Here is a 23,755-nt window from a genome sequence, read left to right on the forward strand (position 1 = left end):
TCAAGTGAACTGTTAAGTCCTCGACTTACAACCTCACCAGTGTTCTACAAGAAGATGTGCTTATAGATTGCGCCCCCCCCCCCCTGAGGGTGTATGGAATGATGCCAGGGGGCGTGTGTAACCCCTGGGAATATGCGTGGTCCCTCTCGATCAATTCCTTCAGATGGGGAGAGTTTTCCTAGTTGCACGCTGCTCAGTGGTGGGTTACCACTTACCTCGCTACCTAGATGGTCCTCGGCAGCCGGCATAGACATTGGTGCTCCCGACAAGTGCATCTCATGCACCCCACATGAGATTTGGTTTATGCACCTGCACAGCTAGCCAAATCTTTGGTGGGAGATGATTTATTTATTTATTTATTAGAGTTGAAAGGGACCTTACAGGTCATCAAGTCCAACCCCCTGCTTAAGCAGGAAATCCTACAGCAGCCATGTTACAGTCCAATCTCCTCTTGAAAGTGTCCAGAGTTCACAACCTCCACTGGCAGGCTGTTCCACTGGTTGATCACTCTGACCGTCAGGAAGTTTTTCCTTATTTCTAGGCTAAATCTCACCTTGGCCAGCTTCCAACCGTTGTTCCTCGTCGGGCCCTGTGGTGCCCCAGAAAACAGCGTGACCCCCTCCTCTCTGTGGCAACCCCTCAAGTACTGTATACTGCTATCATGTCCCCCTTGGCCCTCCTTCTCTCTAGGCTATCCATGCCCAGTTCCAGCAATCTCTCTTCATAAGTCTTGCTTTCTAGTCCCCTAATCCAGAGGTCCCCAACCTTTTTAGCACCAGGGACCGGCTTTAAGTTAGACGAGTTTTCTACGGCCCGGTGGGGGGGGCTTTGGTCATATGGGGGTGGGGTTATGGAGGGGTGGAGCTTAGTGACGCAGCCCTCCACACTTCTCCACAGGGCAGGGAGAATGAGGAGGCTCCTTTGGCGGCTGGGGGCTGCCTGGCTTTGTGATTTTGACTGGGGGGGGAACTTAGGAAGGTCCTACTTCTCCCCCCCCAGCCAAAAACTCAAAGCCTATCTGCTCCAGAAACTTGGCGATCGCGCCCCACCGCCGCCGCCTCCTCCGTTTCCCCCAACGGCAAGCAATCTAAACGCGGGAAGGGCATTCCGGCGCTTCCCTTCAGCCTCAGAAGCCCCCTCGACGCTGGAGGGATGGTTATGAGGGGAGCGAGCGAGGAGAAGAAGACGTCCCACTCATCGCTCCTGAGGGAACGGGCGAGGGCGTCGGAGACCCAAAGCCCATCCTGTGTGGAGGGAGACGGAGCCAAGCGGGGCCACCCGGAGACCTTTTCCCGTCTTCTTCTCCTCGCTCGCTCCCCTCACAGCCAGCAGCCCCGCTCGCGGGGGGATGCCCGTTCGTAGCTACCAGCCCGCCAAGCGTCGAGGGGGCTTCCGAGGCTGAAGGGAAGAGCCGGAATGCCCTTCCCGGGTTTAGATTGCTTGCTGTTGGGGGAAACGGAGGAGGCGGCGGTTCTTTTCTCCTCGCTCCAGAAAGTAGGCGATCGCGCCCCACCGCCGCCGCCGCCTCCTCCGTTTTCCCCAACAGCAAGCAATCTAAACCCGGGAAGGGCATTCCGGCTCTTCCCTTCAGCCTCGGAAGCCCCCTCGACGCTTGGCGGGCTGGTAGCTACGAACGGGCATCCCCCCGCGAGCGGGGCTGCTGGCTATGAGGGGAGCGAGCGAGGAGAAGAAGACGGGAAAAGGTCTCCGGGTGGCCCCGCTTGGCTCCGTCTTCCTCCACGCAGGATGGGCTTTGGGTCTCCGACGCCCTCGCCCGTTCCCTCAGGAGCGATGAGTGGGACGTCTTCTTCTCCTCGCTCGCTCCCCTCATAACCATCCCTCCAGCGTCGAGGGGGCTTCCGAGGCTGAAGGGAAGAGCCGGAATGCCCTTCCCGGGTTTAGATTGCTTGCTGTTGGGGAAAACGGAGGAGGCGGCGGTTCTTTTCTCCTCGCTCCAGAAAGTAGGCGATCGCGCCCCACCGCCGCCGCCGCCTCCTCCGTTTCCCCCAACAGCAAGCAATCTAAACCCGGGAAGGGCATTCCGGCTCTTCCCTTCAGCCTCGGAAGCCCCCTCGACGCTTGGCGGGCTGGTAGCTACGAACGGGCATCCCCCCGCGAGCGGGGCTGCTGGCTATGAGGGGAGCGAGCGAGGAGAAGAAGACGGGAAAAGGTCTCCGGGTGGCCCCGCTTGGCTCCGTCTTCCTCCACATGGGCTTTGGGTCTCCGACGCCGCGGACCGGCTGGAAAACCCCAACGGCCCGGTCCCGGTCCGCGGACCGGCGGTTGGGGACCTCTGCCCTAATCATTTTGGTTGCTCTTTTCTGCACCTTTTCCAGAGTTCCATGTCTCTTTTGAAGTGTGGTGACCAGAACTGAATGCAATACTCCAGATGTGGTCTGACCAGGGTGTTATAGAGTGGTATTAATACCTCTCTGGTCTTGGAGTGTATCCCCCTGTTGATGCAGTTTAGGATTGTGCTGGCCTTTTTAGCCGCTGCTGCACATTGCTGGCTCACATTTAGTTGATTATCCACCAAGACTCCAATATCTCTTTCACAGTCACTACTGCTAAGTAGGGTTCCTCCCAGACTGTATGCGTGTCTAGGCTTTTTTTTACCTAGGTGAAGGACTTTACTCTTCTCGATGTTGAACATCATTTTGTTAGTTGGAAAACACCATGATGGAAAACACTATTTCAAAAGTAGAACAGCTGAGGGTAAGCATAGGCTGCTTTCAAAGTAGGTCAAAACTGAGACAAAAAAATGTGTCATGGGGATATTTATGGGACCGTCTCTTGCCGCATACCTCCCAGAGACCAAATAAGAGCACATAGAGTTGGCTCCTCCAGGTCCTATTGACTAAACAATGCAGGTTGGCTGGGCTGCGGGGGAGGGCCTTCTCTGTTGCTGCCCCGGCTGTATGGAATCAACTCTCCCCTGATGTTTCTATGATGTCCAGACTGCTCCCACCCTACTGGCCTTCTATAAGGCCATGAAATCCTGGCTTTGCCGGCAGTACTGGGGACCATGAATTAACAACTATCTTTTTTTTTTTTTTTTATAATTTTATTTATTGATTTTTAACAATTTAAAATCACACAACATAAAACAGTGCATAGTGAAATGTGAATTGTGCCCATCACCCCGACATACACACATTCCCCACCACCAAATTGGGGGTATTTCTTTTTTAATCCACTTAACCCAAGAACAATATATCTGTCTACATATTATAGAGTGATTCTAGTTTATTTCTTGTAGCTTGGTCTCGGATTCTGCTCGTCATATATCGTCTTACCTTGTCCCACCGTCCAATCAGCTGTCCCAAATCAGTTTCATTATCCAAATTTATCCTTTTTTCCATAATTTCAAATTGAATATGATCCACCATGTACCTATACCAATTTTGCATTGTCCATTTTGTCGCATCCTTCCAACCCAAAACTATTACTGCCTGAGCACTTTCTATTGCTGCTTTTTTTATTTCTCTAAATTCTCCCATCGCATTGCTTTTTACTAATACTGCCATTTCCTTAGTGATTGTCCATTGTATATTTAACATTCCATTGATATCCTCTTTCACTTTTTGCCAAAATTCCTGCAAGGAATGAATTAACAACTATCATGACCAAATTGTATGAATGGAATGCATGCGGGCTGACTGGTTAGTTTAACTAACTATGGTTAATTTAACTAACTATGGTTAGTTTAACTATGGTTTTTTAGATTGTACATTTGACTTCTTTTTATTGTTCTGTACTTTATATTGTTGTAAGTCGTCCTGAGTTCTTCAGGATTGGGCGGCTTATAAGTATAAATGAATGAATGAATGAATGAATGAATGAATGAATGAATGAATGAATATCCTCTAAATGATTGGCTAGATCAAAAGAAGAACAAGGAGTAACATGATAACAGTCTTCCAAAATCCATAATGAATCTATTCTTTAAAGGCCCAGAAGGTAGGACAAGAAACAATGGATGGAAACCAATCAAAGAGAGAACCAATCTAGAACTAATGAGAAATTTTCTGATTAATTAGAACAATTAATTGGTGGAATGACTTTCCTCCAGAAGTTGTGGGTTCTTCAACACTGGAGGATTTTAAGAAGCCACAAAGGACAACCATGGGACTCTTTGCTACTTGAGCAAAGAGCTGAACTAGAAGATCTTCAAGGCCTCTTCCAACTCTTGTTATTCTGTTAGTAGGTTCTTCAAGTGATGGTTAGAAAGATGGTTTGTATTTTTATTCTTGTTTTGTGAAGCAACAGCAACAATATGAAAGGCAGAGGCTTTTTTAACATGATCTTTAAAGCTTTGAGAAAAACGTTTGGAATATGTAAACTAAATTAATTTAAATCACAGACAGGGAGAACATGCAAGACTTGTTTGATAGAGTTGCTTGGGCATCATGCCATTGCTGTCAACCAATCACAGCATTATTATCATATGAAATAATTGAAGATGTAAATCAATGTGATGTGCGTGTATGTTTTATTCATTTATGAAATATTTTTGCGTTGCTTATCAAGAAAAAAAGTAGTATCTTGAGCATGCATGTATGTGAAACACAACTGAGATACAGTGATACCTTGTCTTACAAACTTAATTGGTTCTGGGATGAGGTTCTTAAGGTGAAAAGTTTGGAAGATGAAACAATGTTTCCCATAGGAATCAATGGAAAAGCGATTAATGCGTGCAAGCCCAAAATTCACCCCTTTTGCCAGCCGAAGCACTGCTAGGATTCCCCTGAGGCTCCCCTCCATGGGAAACCCCACCTCTGGACTTCTGTGTTTTTGCGATGCTGCAGGGGAATCCCAGCAGGGGAATCCCATCATCGCAAAAACGAGTGCTTCGCTGGCAATGGAAGTCCGTAGGTGGGGTTTCACAGCGAAGGGAGCTTCAGTGAAATCGCAGCATCACAAAAACACAAAAGTCCTTGAAACCCCACATCCAGACCTCTGTGTTTTTGCGATGCTGCGATTTCACTGAGGCTCCCCTTGCTGGGAAACCCCACCTCCGGACTTCCGTTGCCAGCGAAGAACCCATTTTTGTGCTGCTGGGATTCCCCTGAGGCTCCCCTCCATGGGAAACACCACCTCCGGTCAAAATCTTTCTCAAGATTGGGTGTGAGAGTTCCAGTTTTTCTAATGCTTGCAATACCTTGATTGCAAATACAGTGATACCTTGTCTTACAAACATAATTGGTTCCAGGATGAGGTTGCGCTGCTGGGATTCCCCTGAGGCTCCCCTCCATGGGAAACACCACCTCCGGACGTCCGTGTTTTTGCAATGCTGCAGCGCAAAAACGGGCACTTTGCTGGCAACGAAAGTCCGGAGGTGGGGTTTCCCAGTGAGGGGAGCCTCACTGAAATCACAGCATCACAAAAACATGGAAGTCCGGAGTGGGGTTTCGAGGACTTCTGTGTTTTTGCGATGCTGCAATTTTGCTGAGGCTCCCCTTGCTGGGAAACCCCACCTCCGGACTTCCGTTGCCAGCGAAGCACCCATTTTTGTGCTGCTGGGATTGCCCTGCTGGGATTCCCCTGCAGCATCACAAAAACACAGAAATCCAGAAGTGGGGTTTCCCGTGGAGGGGAGCCTCATTGGAATCCCAGCAGCGCACAAATGGGTGCTTCACTGGCAACGGAAGTCCGGAGGCGGGGCATCCCAGCAGCAGCGGTGGGTTTGTAAAGAGAAAATAGTTTGTAAGAAGAGGCAAAAAAATCTTAAACCCCGGATTTGTATCTCGAAAAGCTTGTATGATGAGGCATTTGTAAGATGAGGTATCACTGTATTTAGATCTTAAATCAACATGGCTAATTTATACCATCAAAAATATTTAAAAGGAAACAATCTAACAATATCTTAAAAACAAAACAACCATCAAAATAATCATAATTAAAAGCCATACGAAGTAGCAAAGTCCCGAGTCCTTCAGGATGGGGTGGCATACAAGTTTAAATAAATAAATAAATAAATAAATAAATAAATAAATAAATAAATAAATAAATAAATAAATAAATAAATAAATAAATAAATAAATAAATAAATAAATAAATAAATAAATAAATAAATAAATAAATAAATAAATAAATAAATAAATAAATAAACAAACAAACAAACAAACAAACAAACAAACAAACAAACAAACAAACAAACAAACAATCATCAGTAAATAACTAAAAGAGTTTGATTCTTAGTAAAAAAGCATTATTCCGTGCTAATCTTGTGGACATAATAAAAGTAAGGTATTTATAGGAAAAGATAAATAAAATTCTATATAAGATAGAATGTACTGTATTTGGAAACTTGAAAAAACTTTTGAAAAAGTGAGAAAAACTAGGTCTGGAAACATCAGTTGTCAAAGTTTGCTCAAGTCTATTATTACTCATTAAAAAAAACACCCTGATATAGAACATGACTTGATGAAGCAGTGATTAAAAAGGAGATAAAATTAAATTTATTTCAGGGTCAAAGGATCTGTAGTTTGAGAAGTTTGATGGCTCTAAATTATGCGTTCTTCAATGAAAGCCCATATACAGAGCAATAACCAGAGAGCTTCATAAAATAATAACCCAGATGCCTTTATTTATTCAAGGCATGTTTTGATAAATTTAAAATCTTTTTTTTTATTTGCTCAACTAATGCAAAAATGGGTTTTAAACTCAGCAAGATACAAGCTAAATAACTGTTAAGCATTCCAAGTTACTTATTAAACACAAGTGACTTTTGTTTAGTAATATTATATGGAAACTATTTGAAGGGCTTAGATGTATCCATGACATGTTTTGTTTAAAATAGAATATCCTATTTATAAACCGAATTATCAAAAACTATGATACTTGTGTCTCTCTTGACGTAAATAACTAGTTATCTTCTCAGTTGTAGTCTGAGAAAATATTCTGGCTACAGATTTTTTTCTTCTTATTATGTTAGGAACACAAAGACAAACAGAACTAAAATGAGCATGACAAGCTTTTTATTTTAGTTTTTAGCAAAACGTACTAGGCTTTTAAAAAAGAAAATAAGTACTATATTAGGTTGACCTGAATATTTATTTATTTATTTATTTATTTTTATTAGAGTTGTATATAATATAATATAGCAATACAGTACAACGGCAAATCTAATTAAATTTAAAATTACAATCTAAAAATCCTATATTTAAAAACAATCATACCAGTTTAATCATACAACATATATCTCATTTCATTGGCCAGGGGGCTAAGACCTAATAACCCCAAGCCTGGTGACATAGGTGAATCTTAAGATTCTTATGGAAGGCAAGGAGGCTGGGGGCAGTGCGAATCTCCAGGGGGAGCTGATTCCAGACGGGTGGGCCCCCCACAGAGAAGGCTCTTCCCATAGGCCCTGCCAAGCAACATTTTCTGGCTGACGGGACCTGGAGAAGGCCAACTCTATGGGACCTAATCGGTTGCTGGGGCTCATATGGCAGAAGGCAGTCCCACAAGTAATCTGGCCCGATGCCAAGAAGGGCTTTATAGGTCATTACCAACACTTTGAATTGTGTCTGGAAACCAATCGGCAAACAATGCAGTCCGTGGAGTGTTGGAGAAACATGGTTGTGCCTAGGGAGGCCCATGAACGCTCTCGCGGCTGCATTTTGCACAATTTGAAGTTTCTGAACACTTTTCAAAGGTAGCCCCATGTAGAGAGCATTGCAGTAGTTGAACCTCGAGATGATGAGGGCATGAGCAACTGTGAGCAGAGACAGCCAGTCCAAATAGGCCTGCAACTGGTGCACCAGGCAAATATAACCCTAGGACATCTACAGGGTTCTAGAACAAAGTCTCAGTATTTTTGTCCTTTGTGCTTACTGTAAAAATCTTAGGTATTTATAAATATATTGGAAGAAAAATGAAAGTTGGAGATTAGGGAGGTAGCAGGAAAAACAAGGATCAAAGGAACAACAATGAACCTTCTGGAGAAGGTAAGAAGAATAGCTACTTCCTACTCAGGACATCTCTCCTTCTTCAACACTTCATTGTCGGAGGTGTGTGAGCAGGGTGGGCTACTACCCGGACAGGGCGGGGGAAACACAGTGGGGTAGCGAAAATGGAGCTCCACCCCAGAGCACCCAATTTGCACTGAAAGATGTTGAAAAAAAATTCATAAGCCACACCCACAGTGTGGTAGTAAAAAATTTGGTAGCCCATCACTGTGTATGAAATGGATGAAGTACTTACAATTGCATCCTGGGTTGGTGATTTCTGCCAAGGTATTGGATGCAATTTAGAGTAGTATATGCCCACCAGTGTGTGTGTGTGGTATGTGTGTAGTATATGCCCACCAGTGTGTGTGTGTGGTATGTGTGTATGTGTGTGTGTACCTGAGGGGAGGAGAACCTGTGTTCTAGAGGTTAAAGCTACTGCCTTACAGGCAAACTCTCCTGGTTCAAATCCCAGTAAGGGTATGGCTAGCTGATCAGAGCAAAATAGTTTGAAATAGATCTATATTAGTCTCCCTTCCTTTTCATTATCAGCAAAAATATGTTACACACACACACATCTATATGTGTATATATATGTGTGTGTATGTGCACATAAAACACTATATAAAATTGTGAATAGTGTGGAATATTCTCAAGGGTTTATTGACTATAGGTTAAAATACATTAGAATTACAGTACTTCATTACTTATATTAGAATTGCTTCATTCTCACATGCTTTTACTTCTTAAACTTTAGGAGAGAAATTATTTTGCTTTGTGAGAAGAGGAAGGGGAAAAAAAACCAGATTCATCCAAACAAAAATCTTCTGGCTTTATATTAATAATGACCTCAATTCTGGTCATTAACTTGGAATTAATGACCAGTTAAGGTTAATAGCCCAAGGTTTTGAGTCATTAAACTGCAAAGAAATGCCCTGTTCTTTGATCGTTATTCCTTTATTAAAAATGGGTGATAGAGGGTTTTTTTTAAGTAAATGTCTCAAAACACAAGGTGATGTGATGCTAACAGTGAATGCAAGTATTGTGATACATACAGTATATTTTAGCATGTAGAATGGACTCCCAAATGAAATAACTCAAATGCTTCTAGTACGAATATATGAATGTCCTACATAGCTATTTGAACTATTTGAAATTCATCTCCAGAGCATGCAACAAAAATAATGGATGCAATTTAAATTGAAAATACTAAGTGAGAACTTCTAGGTTTTTCTGCGCCTCTCTCACTAATATAGAGTTAATCATTTCTGGGATGCAAAAATCAGAACTGGCACTAGATAGTTGACCTTCCCAAATTAATAGTCCTATTCTCAAGATTGCTCCTTCCTTCCTTCTTTCCTTCCTTCCTTCCTTCCTTCCTTCTTTCTCTCTCTCTCTCTTTCTCTCCCTCTCCCCGCCCTCTCTCACACATACACATACACACTCCACAGACTCATCTACCTATCGATGGATTGATAGATCGATGGATCGATGGATCCATCCATCCGTCCCTCCTTCCATCCATCTATCCTCTATCCATTATGATGCAAACATTAAACACAATCCAGAAAAAATATACACAATTCTCTGCCTTACATGGCAGAAGCCAGAGGATCAAATCCCAGTAAGGGTATGGCTAGCTGATGGGGCCAGAACAAGGCCGAAATAGCGCTATCCTACTCTCTCTTAATTTTAAAAATTCAGCAAAAACATGTCACACACACACACACACACACACATATATCACATGGTTTGCTGAATTTTTTTTAAATTAAGGGAGACTATGATAGCAAACAAATGTAATAAATTATTATTATTATAGTGCTATTTTGGCCTATACACACATATATACATATATTTATATTATTAATATTTTTAAATATTTTAATTAATTATCATGTAGGCAACAGAATATGTACATAATTAGAACTCTCATACAGATTTGCCACACACTCGTCCATTTTTTTTTCTTTTTAAATGTTTATGTTTTGTATTGTTTGTTGTATGTATATATGTATTTAAATAAAATTTATTAAATAAAAATAAAAAAAGAATGGTTTATAAACAATAAACCTTCTTCTGACTAATGTACCATATTTAAAGCAAGATTTTTCACTGCATAGAATAAGGGTTAAATGATAACTTGACTTATCTTTTACATGACACACACAAAAATAAAGAAATTGCAAAGACCTTTTCACATATTAGATATGTATTGTCATTTATCATCTAGATATCAGAGTAGTAGTGCAAGGTAATAAAACATATCATCGAAAAATGTGCTATAGGCCTGAATCACTCTCTCATTCCACCTCCCAGCTAACTGTAGTATTAAATCAAACAAGCAGAACATTTCCTTGGGCAGCCATTGCCTTTTAATTTCCTGAAGAACCTTAAAATATCATTCATTACAAGTACTACACATATTTGGTTTTTAAAAGTCTCATAAATCAATAGCAGGCTGACTGTAATAATTATTACAAGTTAGTGCATAATTTTCGTGCTGAAGGCTCCGTGTAGAACTTTAGCATATGCAAACGAGGCAATTCAAACTGTGTATAGATATTAATATGAAGAAGCAGGTAACGAGGTTGCCGGCTATGAATTATGCATCAAGCGCGGCTGATCTTCAATGAAGAAAATGAATTCAGCATGTAATCTAATTAGTGATGGAAGTCTATTACATCTAACTGCAAAAGCAACCGTCCTTGAAACAAATTTATTTACAGTCCATGTTACCAATTGAAACAACTTTGAAATGATGTGTCAGACAACAGCTTAATTGTAAACTTTTCCCCCCCCCTGTTTTCTTCCGCAGCTCCAGACCTGGGCGGCCCCCGAAACGGACGCAGAGTGTGACCTCTCCGGAAAATTCCCACATCATGCCGCATTCCGTCCCTGGTCTTCTCTCACCGGGAATTATCCCACCAACAGGTAGGAACCAGTAGCGGGTTGCAGCTGGTACGGGACAATACGGCATCCCAGTAGTGAAAATAGATGTGTGCACAGCTCCAAATGACCGGTGGGTGGGCAGGCATATCGGCACAAGATTTGGCTTCTGTGTATGTGCCGGAAGCAAAATACAGTGGTACCTCTACTTATGAACTTAATTTGGTCCGTGAACAGGTCTTTAAGTAGAAAAGTTTGTAAGAAGAAGCAATTTTTCCCATAGGAATCAATGTAAAAGCCAATAATGTGTGCGATTGGGGAAACCAGAGGGAGGGTTCCAGGAGATTCCTAGAGAGGCCCCACGGAGGCTTCTCCCTGCCTTTTCTGGTCCTGTTTCCTCCCAGGAGTTTTCTAGAGAGGCCCCACGGAGGCTTCTCTTCACCTTTTATGGCCCTGTTTCCTCCCAGAAGATTCATAGAGAGGCCCCATGGAGGCTTCTCCCCACCTTTTATGGCCCTGTTTCCTCCCATTAGTTTCATAGAAATACCCCACAGAGGCTTCTCCCCATCTTTTCCTCCTAGAGAGGCCTCCCAGAGGCTTCTCCCCACCTTTTTTTGACCCTGTTTCCTCCAAGGAGATTCCTAGAGAGGCCCCATGGAGGCTTCTCCCTACCTTTTCCAGTTACACTTTCGGAGGCTCGGGTTTGTAAGTGGAAAATGGTTCCTGAGAAGAGGCAAAAAAAATCTTGACCCACCCGGTTCTTATCTAGAAAAGTTTTAAGTAGAGGTGTTGGCAGGTAGAGGTATCACTGTAGTGTGCAAGGACCCACGTGGGAGTGAGATTTTGGTGATTTTCACCAATATTTTGTTTCTGCGCATGCAAACTATGGATGAAAATTGCCGAAATCTCACTGTTGTGCACGTCCTCATATGTCTTTAGTTGGGGCGAAAAAATTGAAATGATGGAAATTGCACGTGATTCTCTGTAAACAGAAATGAACGCATCAGAGGAGAGATGATCGGAGAGATAAGGAATCATTTCCAAAAGTACTTATATACTCTCTACAATGCCAGATTTCTAGATTCCTCTTCTGTCCTCCATCAGAAGGTCAAAGAGTAATAATTGGAAGCAATAATGGTAATTATTGCCCACTTAACAGTCACAAACAGGGTTATGTGTTGTTTTTTGTAGGAAATGAAGTGAGATGGGTTTCCCCACACACAAAAAAATCTTGTCTCAGCTATCACATTCATGGAGAAAGTGTAACAAGTGATCAAGTGATCACATTCCAAGTGAAACAAGGTAGCCATCCAGAAATCACTTTGGAAGAATCAAGAGGTGTTGGCTGGTTTCCTTGGTCTTGCATTATCAACTTGATTTGCCTTTCTTTGGATGTTTACATCTTTTAATGCTTAACCAGAAATCACCAGTGGTGGCAAGTGATCTTAAGGCTAATTCAACCTTTTAAGAGCCTGTGTAATTCTCGGTGTAAGCTGCAATTTCCCACTTTGCTTTTACTGTAACATTTTGCATTTCTGGTGGAAGAGAAACATCAGAACTTCCCCTCTTTTAACGGGGATGTAGAAATTACATAGATCTGTTTCCCCAGCGGTGTTGGAGCTCCAGGGCTGTTTTTATTATGGCCATTCTTTTGCAAGGAGCGATTACTAGAGGCTTATGGCTCTTTGTAAAAATAGGCATTCTCCAGAAATAGCCCATCTGAAGGCAGAGAGTACATAAGATTCATAAGTCTATTGCCATGCATTAAATTCCCAGGGAATCTCAAGAAAGGACTTCTGGCAGTATCTCTTTAGCCTGTATTTTTTCCCTCCACATCTGCTTTCCAGAAATGTATCTGGGTTTTGTTGATATGCAGCTGAAGGCGGGCAATTAAAGAGGAACTTTTGTTTATTAATTTTCATTGGTCCTATTTAAAGACCACCCACCCATCTCCTTCATAGAGTGATTGTGGGCAGTGTACCGATGCCAAACTTCTCAGCTTCCCCAAAATAGTTGAAAAGGAGGGAGCTTTTAGCTGTTAACTTGTGAGAAAAGTTGCAAAGTCTATAGGCCAGTGATGGCAAACCTTTTTTTCTCAGGCGCTGAAAGCGCATGGGCATGTGCTATCGCTCAAGTGTTAGTGGCCACACCTATAATTCAATGCTTGGGGATGGCGAACATGGCCTTCCTTGCCCTCCAGAGATTACCTTAGATTAGATTAGATTTATTGGATTTATATGGCGCCCCTCTCCGTAGACTCGGGGCGGCTTACAACAATGGTAAAAAACAATACATAGTAACAAATCTAATATTTAGCAATCTAAATTATAGTTTTAGGTTAAAAAATCCAAAAGAAACCCCAATATATAAAAAAAACAAGCACACAATCACAGAAACTACATGGGCAAGGGGGAGATGTTTTAATTCCCCCATGCCTGACGGCAGAGGTGGGTTTTAAGGAGTTTCCGAAAGGCAAGGAGGGTGGGGGCAATCCTAATCTCTGGGGGGAGCTGGTTCCAGAGGGTTGGAGCCACCACAGAGAAGGCTCTTCCCCTGGGTCCCACCAGACAACATTGTTTAGTCGACGGGACCCGGAGAAGGCCCACTCTGTGGGACCTATCCGGTCGCTGGAATTTGTGCAGCAGAAGGCGGTCCCAGAGATATTCTGGTCCGGTGCCATGAAGGGCTTTATAGGTCATAACCAACACTTTGAATTGTGACCGGAAACTGATCGGCAACCAGTGCAGACTGCAGAGTGTTGGAGTAACATGGGCATACTTAAAGAAGCCCATGATTACTCTCGCAGCTGCATTCTGCACGATCTGAAGTTTCCAGACATTCTTCAAAGGTAGCCCCATGTAGAGAGCCTTACAGTAGTCGAGCCTCGAGGTGATGAGGGCATGAGTGACTGTGAGCAGTGACTCCCGATCCAGATAGAGGCCCTCTGAACTCCTGAAACAGCCCATTTCCCAAAATCTGGTGGGCCTAATAGGCCTGTTTGTTGCCCTCCCCAAGCTCCAAAGGCAAAAATGCCCTCTTCCATCCCCCTGGAGACTCTTCAGAAGCCAAAAATGCCCTCCCTGAACCTCCGGGCAAGCCGAAAATCAGCTGGCTGGCACACACATGCACATTAGAGATGAGCTAGGGTAACAGCTCACATACAGGCAGGTATGGATCTGCATGCCACCTGTGGCACCCGTGCCATATGTTCACCATCACTTCCCTAGCCTAGACAATATGGTCAATCCTAGAAACATAGAAGATTGATGGCAGAAAAAGACTTCATGGTCCATCTAGTCTGCCCTTATACTATTTCCTATATTTTATCTTAGGATGTATCTATGTTTATCCCAGGCATGTTTAAATTCAGTTACTGTGGATTGACCAACCACGTCTGCTAGAAGTTTGTTCCAAGCATCTACTACTCTTTTAGTAAAATAATATTTTCTCACGTTACTTCTGATATTTCCCCAACTAAACTCAGATTTTGCCCCCTTGTTCTTGTGTTCACTTTCCCGTTAAAAACATCTCTCCTGAACCTTATTTAACCCTTTAACATATTTAAATATTTCGATCATGTCCACCCTTTTCCTTCTGTCCTCCAGACTACATACAGTAGATTGAGTTCATGAAGTCTTTCCTGATAAGTTTGATGCTTAAGACCTTCCACCCTTTTTGTAGCCCGTCTTTGGACCCGTTCAATTTTTTCAATACCCTTTTGTAGGTGAGGTCTACAGAACTGGACACAGTATTCCAAATGTGGTCTCATCAGCGCTCTATATAAGGGGGTCACAATCTCCCTCTTCCTGCTTGTTATACCTCTAGCTATGCAGCCAAGCATCCTACTTGCTTTCCCTACTGCTTGACTGCACTGTTCACCCATTTCGAGACTGTCAGAAATCACTACTCCTAAATTCTTCTCTTCTGAAGTTTTTGCTAGCACAGAATTGCCAATACAGTACTCAGATTGAGGATCCCTTTTCCCCAAGTGCATTATTTTACATTTGGAAACATTAAACTGTAGTTTCCATTGCTTTGACCATTTATCTAGTAAAACTAAATCTTTTACCATATTACAGACGCCTCCAGGAATATCAACCCTATTGCACACTTTAGAGTCACGTTGCTTCTGATCTTTCCCCCAACTAACCTCAGATTGTGCAGATTGAGTTCATGAAGTCTTTCCTGATAAGTTTTATGCTTAAGACCTTCCAGCCTTTTTGTAGCCTGTCTTTGGACCCGTTCAATTTTGTCAATATCTTTTTGTAGGTGAGGTCTCCAGAACTGAACACAGTATTCCAAATGTGGTCTCACCAGTGCTCTATATAGCAGGATCACAATCTCCCTCTTTCTGCTTGTTATACCTCTAGCTATGCAGCCAAGCATCCTACTTGCTATCCCTACCACCTGACTGCACTGTTCACCCATTTTGAGAAATTGCCACCCCTAAATTCTTCTCTTCTGCAGTTTTTGCTAGCACAGAACTGCCAATACAGTACTCAGATTGAGGATCCCTTTTGCCCAAATGCATTATTTTACACTTGGAAACATTAAACTGCAGTTTCCAAATCCTTTCTACTATCTCTAACCCTACCATGAGCTTAATATTTTATCCCCCACATTCTGGAGAATCTCAATAATTTATTAGTGAAATAATAGACTATAAAGAGAGGAGAGGCTTCCTTTCCCCAGCAATTGCCTGAACAGGCCTGAAGAACTTTCCAACTGGGGAAGTTAGGAGAGGTTTCTTTGGGGCGCAAAATCCTTTTTGTACAGCTGCCCATTCCACCGAAACCAACAGAGGGTTATCAAATGATTCCCAGCAACTGAGTTTTTGCGCAAAATCCTAGCCGAGAGCTAACGCTGTGAACTGTGCCCCGTGTTTCAGGACAATAGTTCAACGATTCTCATTGTGCGCGTGAGTGGTGCCCTCCGGAAATAAATTAATTCAATAATTAAAGGCTGCTGTGATCGCATATTATCCATTCATAGGAGAGTCGTCCTGCCATGTCTCTGAAGACAAGCTGGCTTTGAGTTGCCTGCAAGGGGGAGACCGACTCCTTAGGCTCAGCTGAGATCTTTTGTATTCGTATTTTGTATTTATTAGAGACTCGGGGCGGCTAACAACAATATAAAAAGACAATGTAAACAAATCTAATATTAAAACAATCTAAAAAAACCCAATTTAAAGAACCACTCATACATACAATCATACCATGTATAAATTCTATAAACCTAGGGGGAAGGGAAATTTCAGTTCCCCCATGCCTGACGACAGAGGTGGGTTTTAAGGAGCTTGCAAAAGGCAAGGAGGGTGGGGGCAACTCTGATATCTGGGGGGAGCTGGTTCCAGAGGGCCGGGGCCGCCACAGAGAAGGCTCTTCTTCTGGGTCCCGCCAAACGACATTGCTTAGTCGACAGGACCTGGAGAAGGCCAACTCTATGGGACCTAACCGGTCGCTGGGATTCGTGCGGCAGAAGACGGTCCCGGAGATATTCTGGTCCGATGCCATGAAGGGCTTTATAGGTCATAACCAACACTTTGAATTGTGACCAGAAATTGATCGGCAACCAATGCAGACTGCTGAGTGTTGGTGTAACATGGGCATACCTTGGGCATATGATTGCTCTCGCAGCTGCATTCCGCATGATCTGAAGTTTCTGAACACTTTTCAAAGGTAGCCCCATGTAGAGAGCATTACAGTCATCGAACCTCAAGGTGATGAGGGCATGAGTGACTGTGTACCCTCTGCAAGCCGACCATTGTGAAGAAAAGTAGATGTGTTGCCGTATGACTCAAGGAAAGGATGTGTCTGAATTAGCTGATGCCTGGCAATGAGAAAAAGGAACAGCTGTGGCTCTCAGGTCCTCATGGATAAGGGATGGCTGAGCCCAGTGTAATTTCTCCATCTACAATGGGCAGTACAGTGTTTATTTTTGCAGGGGATGCGTTCTGAGACCGCCTGCGAAAGTCAAATTTCCGCAAAGTAGAGATGCGGAAGTAAAAACACCATTTTTGGCTATGGACAGTATCACAAGCCTTCCCTTAACACTTTAAACCCCTAAATTACCATTTCCCATTCCCTTAGCAACCATTTACTCACCATTATTACTGGTACTCACCATTGAATAAGACACTTAGTGATCCTGATATTTATAAACATAATTATTTATTAATAATATTTTTTTTTGTTATATATTTGCAAAAATTATTAGTTTTTGACGTATGACGTATGATGTCATCAGGCGGGAAAAACCATGGTATAGGAAAAAACCACGAAGTATTTTTAATTAATATTTTTTGAAAAGCCGTGGTATAGGCTATTCGTGAAGTTTGAACCCATGAAAATTGAGGGAACTCTGTAATCTAATTGATGATGTGAAGTATCCCACTTTCACTGTGCCAGAGCTGTTCCTCTCCTCCCTGTCCTCCCTTCATCCAAGATTGCTTCTGTTTCCAATCTCCTCCCCACCTTGATTCTTAGCATTTCATTGAGGCCTTGTTGGCCTCAAGTATTTCTCGAATTACAAATACAGTGGTACCTCTACTTAGGAACTTAATTTGTTCCGTGACCAGGTTCTTAACTAGAAATGTTCTTAAGAAGAAGCAATTTTTCCCATAGGAATCAATGTAAAAGCAAATATTGCATGCAAACCCATTGTGAAACAAATAAAAGCTCGGAATTTGGATGGGAGGAGGACAGTCGCTGCCAAAGGAAGAAGGTGAGGTGAGGGGAATAAAAAAAAATCCAAAATTTTAAGGCTTAGAAAAAAAAAAGAGGGACTCTGAAGCAGCGAGGAGGAGCACACGTTTCCAATACACCCGGAGCGAGGTTGCCTCCGATACACTGGCTGCTGCTGCTGCTACTACCTGCTTCCTCTTCCTTCCCATGCTGAAGGGCTCCCCTCTCCTCTCACTCGCTCTCTTTGTAGCCGGCGCCACTGTGCGTTTATTTTCTCTGGGCGCAGGCAGAAGTTTATTCCCTCTCCAAGCGCCCAGAGAAAGGGAAATGCTTTGCTCACTCTGGACTGCCAAAGCCTCCCTAAGCACCACCAAAAGGCTCATCTGGCAGCCCAGAAAAGCCCGAGACGGCAGGGATTAAAGTGGGAATGGTAGAAAACTGGCTGGGCCTTCGTGCTGCTCTCAAATTTCCTGGGAAATATTTAAGTAGAAAATGGTTCTTAAGAAGAGGCAAAAAAATCTTATTTCCTTATTTCTAGAAACTGTTCTGTGCAATCTGGTCTCGTATGCAGGAGTAATTCATCCTTTCTTAACACCCATATCCATGACATTACAAAGTTCACTGCAACAGATTTACACTTAGTTAGCATCCGCATCAGTTTGAAACAGAAAATTTTGCAACTTAAAACTCGTAAATTTGAAATGTATGATCTTTCTAATCTTGAAGATTTGCTAACCAATCTCAAATCCAAGTCATTGGGGACATTAAGACAAATTAACGGTGATGTTGTGTTTCTGGCAGTCTTATTTGCATCCCTAATTTGGGTTATCATAAACTTTATTCCCTTTTAATTTTATCTATGTAAGATTGACTGCAGAAATAGCTTGAAATGCATTTTAAAAATATTTTTCATTTTTCTGGTATTTGCTTCTTTCTCTTATACAGCTAGAAAGTAACTGGGAACATCTTTTCTGAAATATTTACTACTGTTTTCACAGTTTTAGCAATAGTACTTTTAGGTGATGGTTTCTTTCCCTATTGAGAAGAGTAGGAAACCATGAATTATGCAGTCTGGAGGACTTTTCACAGTTCCAATCTTGATATAGTAAGGAGAGTAGAAACCAAATTTGGACTTCAATATTAGGAGCTTTGGATTTCCACTGTTGCAGAAATAAATAAAATCATTATTCTGGCAAGTGGAACAAACTGCCAGTTAGCCTTATTGGGAATGTCTCCTGAGGACATTGGGAAAACAGAAGCTAAAAAGTTGGTTGCAACAAAAATGGAAGTTGGAAGTTGGAAACCAACCTATTGATTACTTCTTCAAATGGAGCAATGTGAACTGTAATCTTTTGGAGATAGACAGGATTTGGAGACCCCTCTTCCCCCAAAATACCACTATCCATTTTTCTGACAAACACCTGTGCCTCCTTTTTATCATCAGAATCAGAAAGGTATTTGTAGCGCATTCTAAAATAGAGAAGGATTTTGATTAGAAACATTTCTTGCAATAAATGACACGTTAAAACGAGCAAGTCCCCGATGTATGAACAGGTTATGAAACCTGTTTTTTGTTTTTTCTAGTTGTAATGAATAAATATAAATACAGTTATTCTTAAAAGAAATGAGGTGGTTCATTAACACAATTGCCCTTAAGTGTTGTCTCTGCTCTGTTGACCCGAGAAGACAGCCCCTTCCACCCCAACAATCTTAGAGTCAGTGAAGTGGGTCAGAAGATGATTGGAGCATCAAGAGTGGAAGTCTCAGCCAGAAGACAAATGTGTTTGGATTAGAACTCATTATTGTGATATCAATATACCATTAGCTAACCATAGTCCTTCGGGAGTTGGGTGGCATATAACTAACTAACTAACTAACTAACTAACTAACTAACTAACTAACTAACTCACTCACTCACTCACTCACTCACTCACTCACTCACTCACTTTGGTGGCTTTCAAAAGCTATCCTGGATCCAGGAATGGGTTCCACTTACCTTCACCACCGGTTCACATCGCAATGTTTCATACACATGCACTTGCTCCGCGCATGCTCAGAAGGTGGATTCAACCCAAATCACAGCTGGAGGAGCTGATCAGTTGTGCTTCGGGCAAAGAAATAAAGGACAGTATTAAGACAGGGGTGGGCAGAAGGGCCCTGAGTCAGTTGAGGAGGGTGGCACAGAAATCTAATAAATGAAATGAGATGAGATGATGGACGTGTGACCTGGGGCAAGAAAGTTGGGTGTTGATTTGGGTAGGAAAAACTTCAGATCCTTCAGTGTTGTGGTTAGCTCTGGCCCAGCTCCTGCCCCAAGGAATGTGGAGGTGGATGTGGGGGACACATCAACATCCGCAGGCCTGTTTTGCTCCCAGTAGAATCTGATGACGAAGTCTCCTCTGACCAAGAAAGTGTGAGTGACAGGGAAGAGGGGAGTTTGGTAGATAGCCCAGGAGGAGATCAGTCATCTGTATCATCCCTGGATTCTGAACAAGAATTAATGACACATCCACGCATGCGTAGAGTGATGCATAGGAGACAACAACTGAAGGATTATTACAAGAGAAAATGAGGTCACCTGTGGTTGGGTGGGGCTGCTGTAATTAGTTCTACAGATAAAAGTGCAGCCTGGTGTTTTAGCCTCATGGCAGTTTATCTGATTCATTGTTTCATCAAGATCGTGGTTTTTGCTGTTCAGGATTGTGTGTGTGGACTCTCTGGACTTTAGAATTGTACTCAATTTCCCAGTTATTGGGTGAGCAATTGGACTGCATTTAACCAGTGCTTTGTGTGTACCAGAAAATCCCTTTGACATTTAAAAAGGGAGCTGTTTCTATTTTTCTGTTTATAAAAACTTTTGGGGTTTCCTTTTATCGTGTGGTGTCTGTCTTCCTGGACAAATTACCCTGTAATTACGGGCGGTTGAGACACGCCGGCAGAACACTTCAGAATCGGGTTTTCGCCAACTGTGCCAATATAATGTTCCTAATAAATTGACTTCTTCTTAGGGCTTAGAAAGAATGACCGGCCCAGTTGACTTTGGGCCAAAGGTGAGCCTCGAACTCAGTGCCCCCTAGTCCATTTTTTTTAGCCACTGCACTAAGCTGCCTCTTGAGTAGGATTGCTTGTTCAAAAATGATCCTTTTCCTGGAAGGATAAAAGTGTTGTATGTGGCAGGACCTTTCATGTGGGTTCAAAACTCATGATATGTAAGGGGAATTAGTTTCTTCCATTACTCAATTTACTGTGTTTTATTTATTTGTTGTTGGTTTTTATGTCTGACTTCTGCTGTGCCACCTCTTGTCAGTTATGATTTAATTGAATTTATTTGCTTATTGATATCACATCCATATTCTGTTCCCAAGGGTATCTTCTCATTTCATCTCCGTTGCTCAGGGTTAACATTTTGTACACTTCTTTGCGATTTCTTCCTTTTGTTCCTATGGTAACTTAATGTGTTTCCTTTTAATATAGCTTACATTATAACCATTAGGGTCTTTATTTGTGATGCTGTTTTTGTTGTTGTTGTTGTTGTTTTGCTTTTGATTGTGTGTTTTGCTGCCTTGTATCTGTGATTGTAAAATGTTTTATAATTCCGTTCCAAGGACATCCACACACATCTGGTGTTTCTCTTTCAGGTAAGGTTTGGAAATATTTCAATTGCTCTCCACCCCCAGTGTGTATTGACAATGTGGAAGTGAAAATGTCTGCTGGTTGGGAATCAAGCTAACCTTTGATTGGAAACATAAATTTACCCACTTGAAATGTTTCTAGTGTCTAGCATGGATCAATTCATCTTTTCCCAAAGGATAAAGAATGCATTTTACTGCTTCTGTTTTCTCTTTTTTTATATTCTGGCTGATCCTTAGGAATCAAAATCTCTCTTCTGTGCCACTGAGCATAGACTTGTGAATTTTGCTTCCTTGGGATTAGAAAAAATAACCTCTATTCCAAGTGATATGAGATCTTCTCTTCTCTTCTCTTCTCTTCTCTTCTCTTCTCTTCTCTTCTCTTCTCTTCCCTTCCCTTCCCTTCCCTTCCCCTCCCCTTCCCTCCTCTCCTGTCCTCCCTCTCCCCCCCTCTCTCTCTTGCTTCCATTTCTGTTGATGCTTGCTCAATATTTGGTGGTGAAGATGTTGAGTTTGTTGCTGTTCTAGGATTGACTTGTCTGGTTTTACTGAGAAAGTAAAAAATGGCCAGCTAAATTGCACAAATATGAACATTCGTATTGGGAATTAGAATATATATATGTTTATATGTGAATTTCAGATGTTACGGTCACTACCACACAGATCCTCGCAGATGTTCAGATTTTAATATCACTTTCTAAATCATTAGTTCTTCTCTTATCCTATGTGTGTGTAGACATGTAGGTCCCCAAAGATTTAATCATCCCTATAAAAATACAAGACAGTAAACAATGTGCTATCGGGGATATTCCCAAATGGTTTTTCTCTCCTCTCCAATTGTAGAGATGCTATTGCTTTTTTATGTCTGTCTGTCCAACTATCTAGCAATTAGAATAGCAGAGTTGGAAGGGATACTGGAGGTCTTCTAGTTCAACCCCCTGCTTAGGCAGGAAATCTTATACCATTTCAGACAAATGGTTGTCCAAACTCTTCTTAAAAATCACCAATGTTGGAGCATTCACAACTTCTGAAGGCAAGCCATTGCACTGAATAATCGTTCTCACTGTCAGAAAATGTCCCCTTAGTTCTATGTTGCTTCCCTCCTGGATTACTTTCCACCCATTGTTCCTTGTCCTGCCTTCTGGTGCTTTGGAGAATAGATTGATTCCCTCTTCTTTGTAGCTATATTGGAATATTGGAACACTGCTATCATCTCACCCCCCCATTCCTCCTTTTAATTAAAATCATCTTTCAAAATCAGTTTTGAAGTCCAAATTTTGTATTAAATTGTCAAGGTTTTCATGAGTTCAGTGATCTTTTATCCTTAAAATAACTTTTAGAAAAGTAATAAATCCATTATAAAGTTCTAGGATGACACATGGAATGGAGTTCTATTAAAACATTCCTCTATCAGGTTAACTCAACCTATCTTCTTAGGGCTAAATATTATGTGAAGAGAAATTTTACAGAGAGAAGAAACTGGACAGTCACTTGCTTAGAATGATAGGGTCTTCTGCTTGAACAGGGAATTGAACTAGAACACCTCCAAGGTCTCTTCCAATGAGGTTATTCTGTTATTAAAATTTATTGTCACATCAATTAAAATTTTACATTCATACATAATTGTTATTAGTGTTGGGCGAACCCAACAAAGTTCAGGTTCGGGTTCAGCACCCAATTTTTTAAAAAAGTGTGGGTTTGGCACTCGAACCCGAACCCGAACTGCTCGGGAAAGCGCTAGGAAGTGCCACCGCCCAGCTGTCACCTTCCAGAACAGTTGGGGCGCTTCCCGGTGCTCTCCCGAACCTGAACCTGAACTTTTGCTGAACTTCCAGGTTCGGCATTCAGGAGACTGCTGAGAAGCACCCTGGATGTTTCTGAAGGTGACAGCTGGGCGGCGGCATTTCCTGGCGCTCTCCCAAACCCGAACTTTTGCCAAACTTTCGAGTTCGGAGTTCAGGAAAATGCCAGGAAGTGCTGCCACCCAGCTGTCACCTTCCGGAACAGTCAGGGCGCTTCCCGGCGCTCTCCCGAACCCAAACCCGAACCCAAACCCAAATTTTTGCCAAACTTCTGGGTTCGGCGTTCGGGAGACTGCCGAGAAGCACCCCGGATGTTTCTGAAGGTGATAGCTGGGCAGCGGGGCTTCCTGGTGCTCTCCCAAACCCGAAGTTTTACCGAACCTTTGCAAAAATTTGGGTTCGGGTTCAGTATACCGAACCGCGCAAAGTTCGGTACGAACCCGAACTTTGCAGGTTCGGTTCGCCCAACACTAATTGTAATGCTATACTAAACAAGTTGGAAACCTGCATTCAGACATAATTATAATGCTATGATGTGACAAATTAAAACCCAACTTACATTTATTCTAACTAAATAAGCCTGGACTCACCAAATAAACACTGAAGAAACCCTAAACGTAGTTATTTTTGTGTTAGCAAATGATCAGCAAACTCAATGCATCTATTTCTTTGCATTTGCAACACTTGATTTTGTCCATCCATAGTTAATTAATAAAATAAAAATTGTTGGGGTTATTATTGTTGTTGCAAAGCCTTTCATGCATTAATCAATATCAGTTATGAGAATTTGTGTTTGTTTG

The 23,755-nt window shown here is 42.3% G+C and overlaps 1 protein-coding gene across 1 annotated transcript in view; it reads left to right on the top strand.

Annotated features, from left to right (window-relative positions):
* The window catches only part of DACH1 (dachshund family transcription factor 1), a 446,425-nt gene that overhangs the window by 174,522 nt on the left and 248,148 nt on the right, over positions 1 to 23,755 (top strand). The window contains exon 2 of the mRNA XM_070751360.1: positions 10,771 to 10,886. Coding sequence (XP_070607461.1) covers positions 10,771 to 10,886 — 116 coding nt within the window. The remainder of the gene's footprint in view (positions 1 to 10,770; positions 10,887 to 23,755) is intronic.

This window comes from Erythrolamprus reginae, chromosome 4, assembly GCF_031021105.1.
Source record: "Erythrolamprus reginae isolate rEryReg1 chromosome 4, rEryReg1.hap1, whole genome shotgun sequence".
Classification (NCBI taxonomy): domain Eukaryota; kingdom Metazoa; phylum Chordata; class Lepidosauria; order Squamata; family Dipsadidae; genus Erythrolamprus; species Erythrolamprus reginae.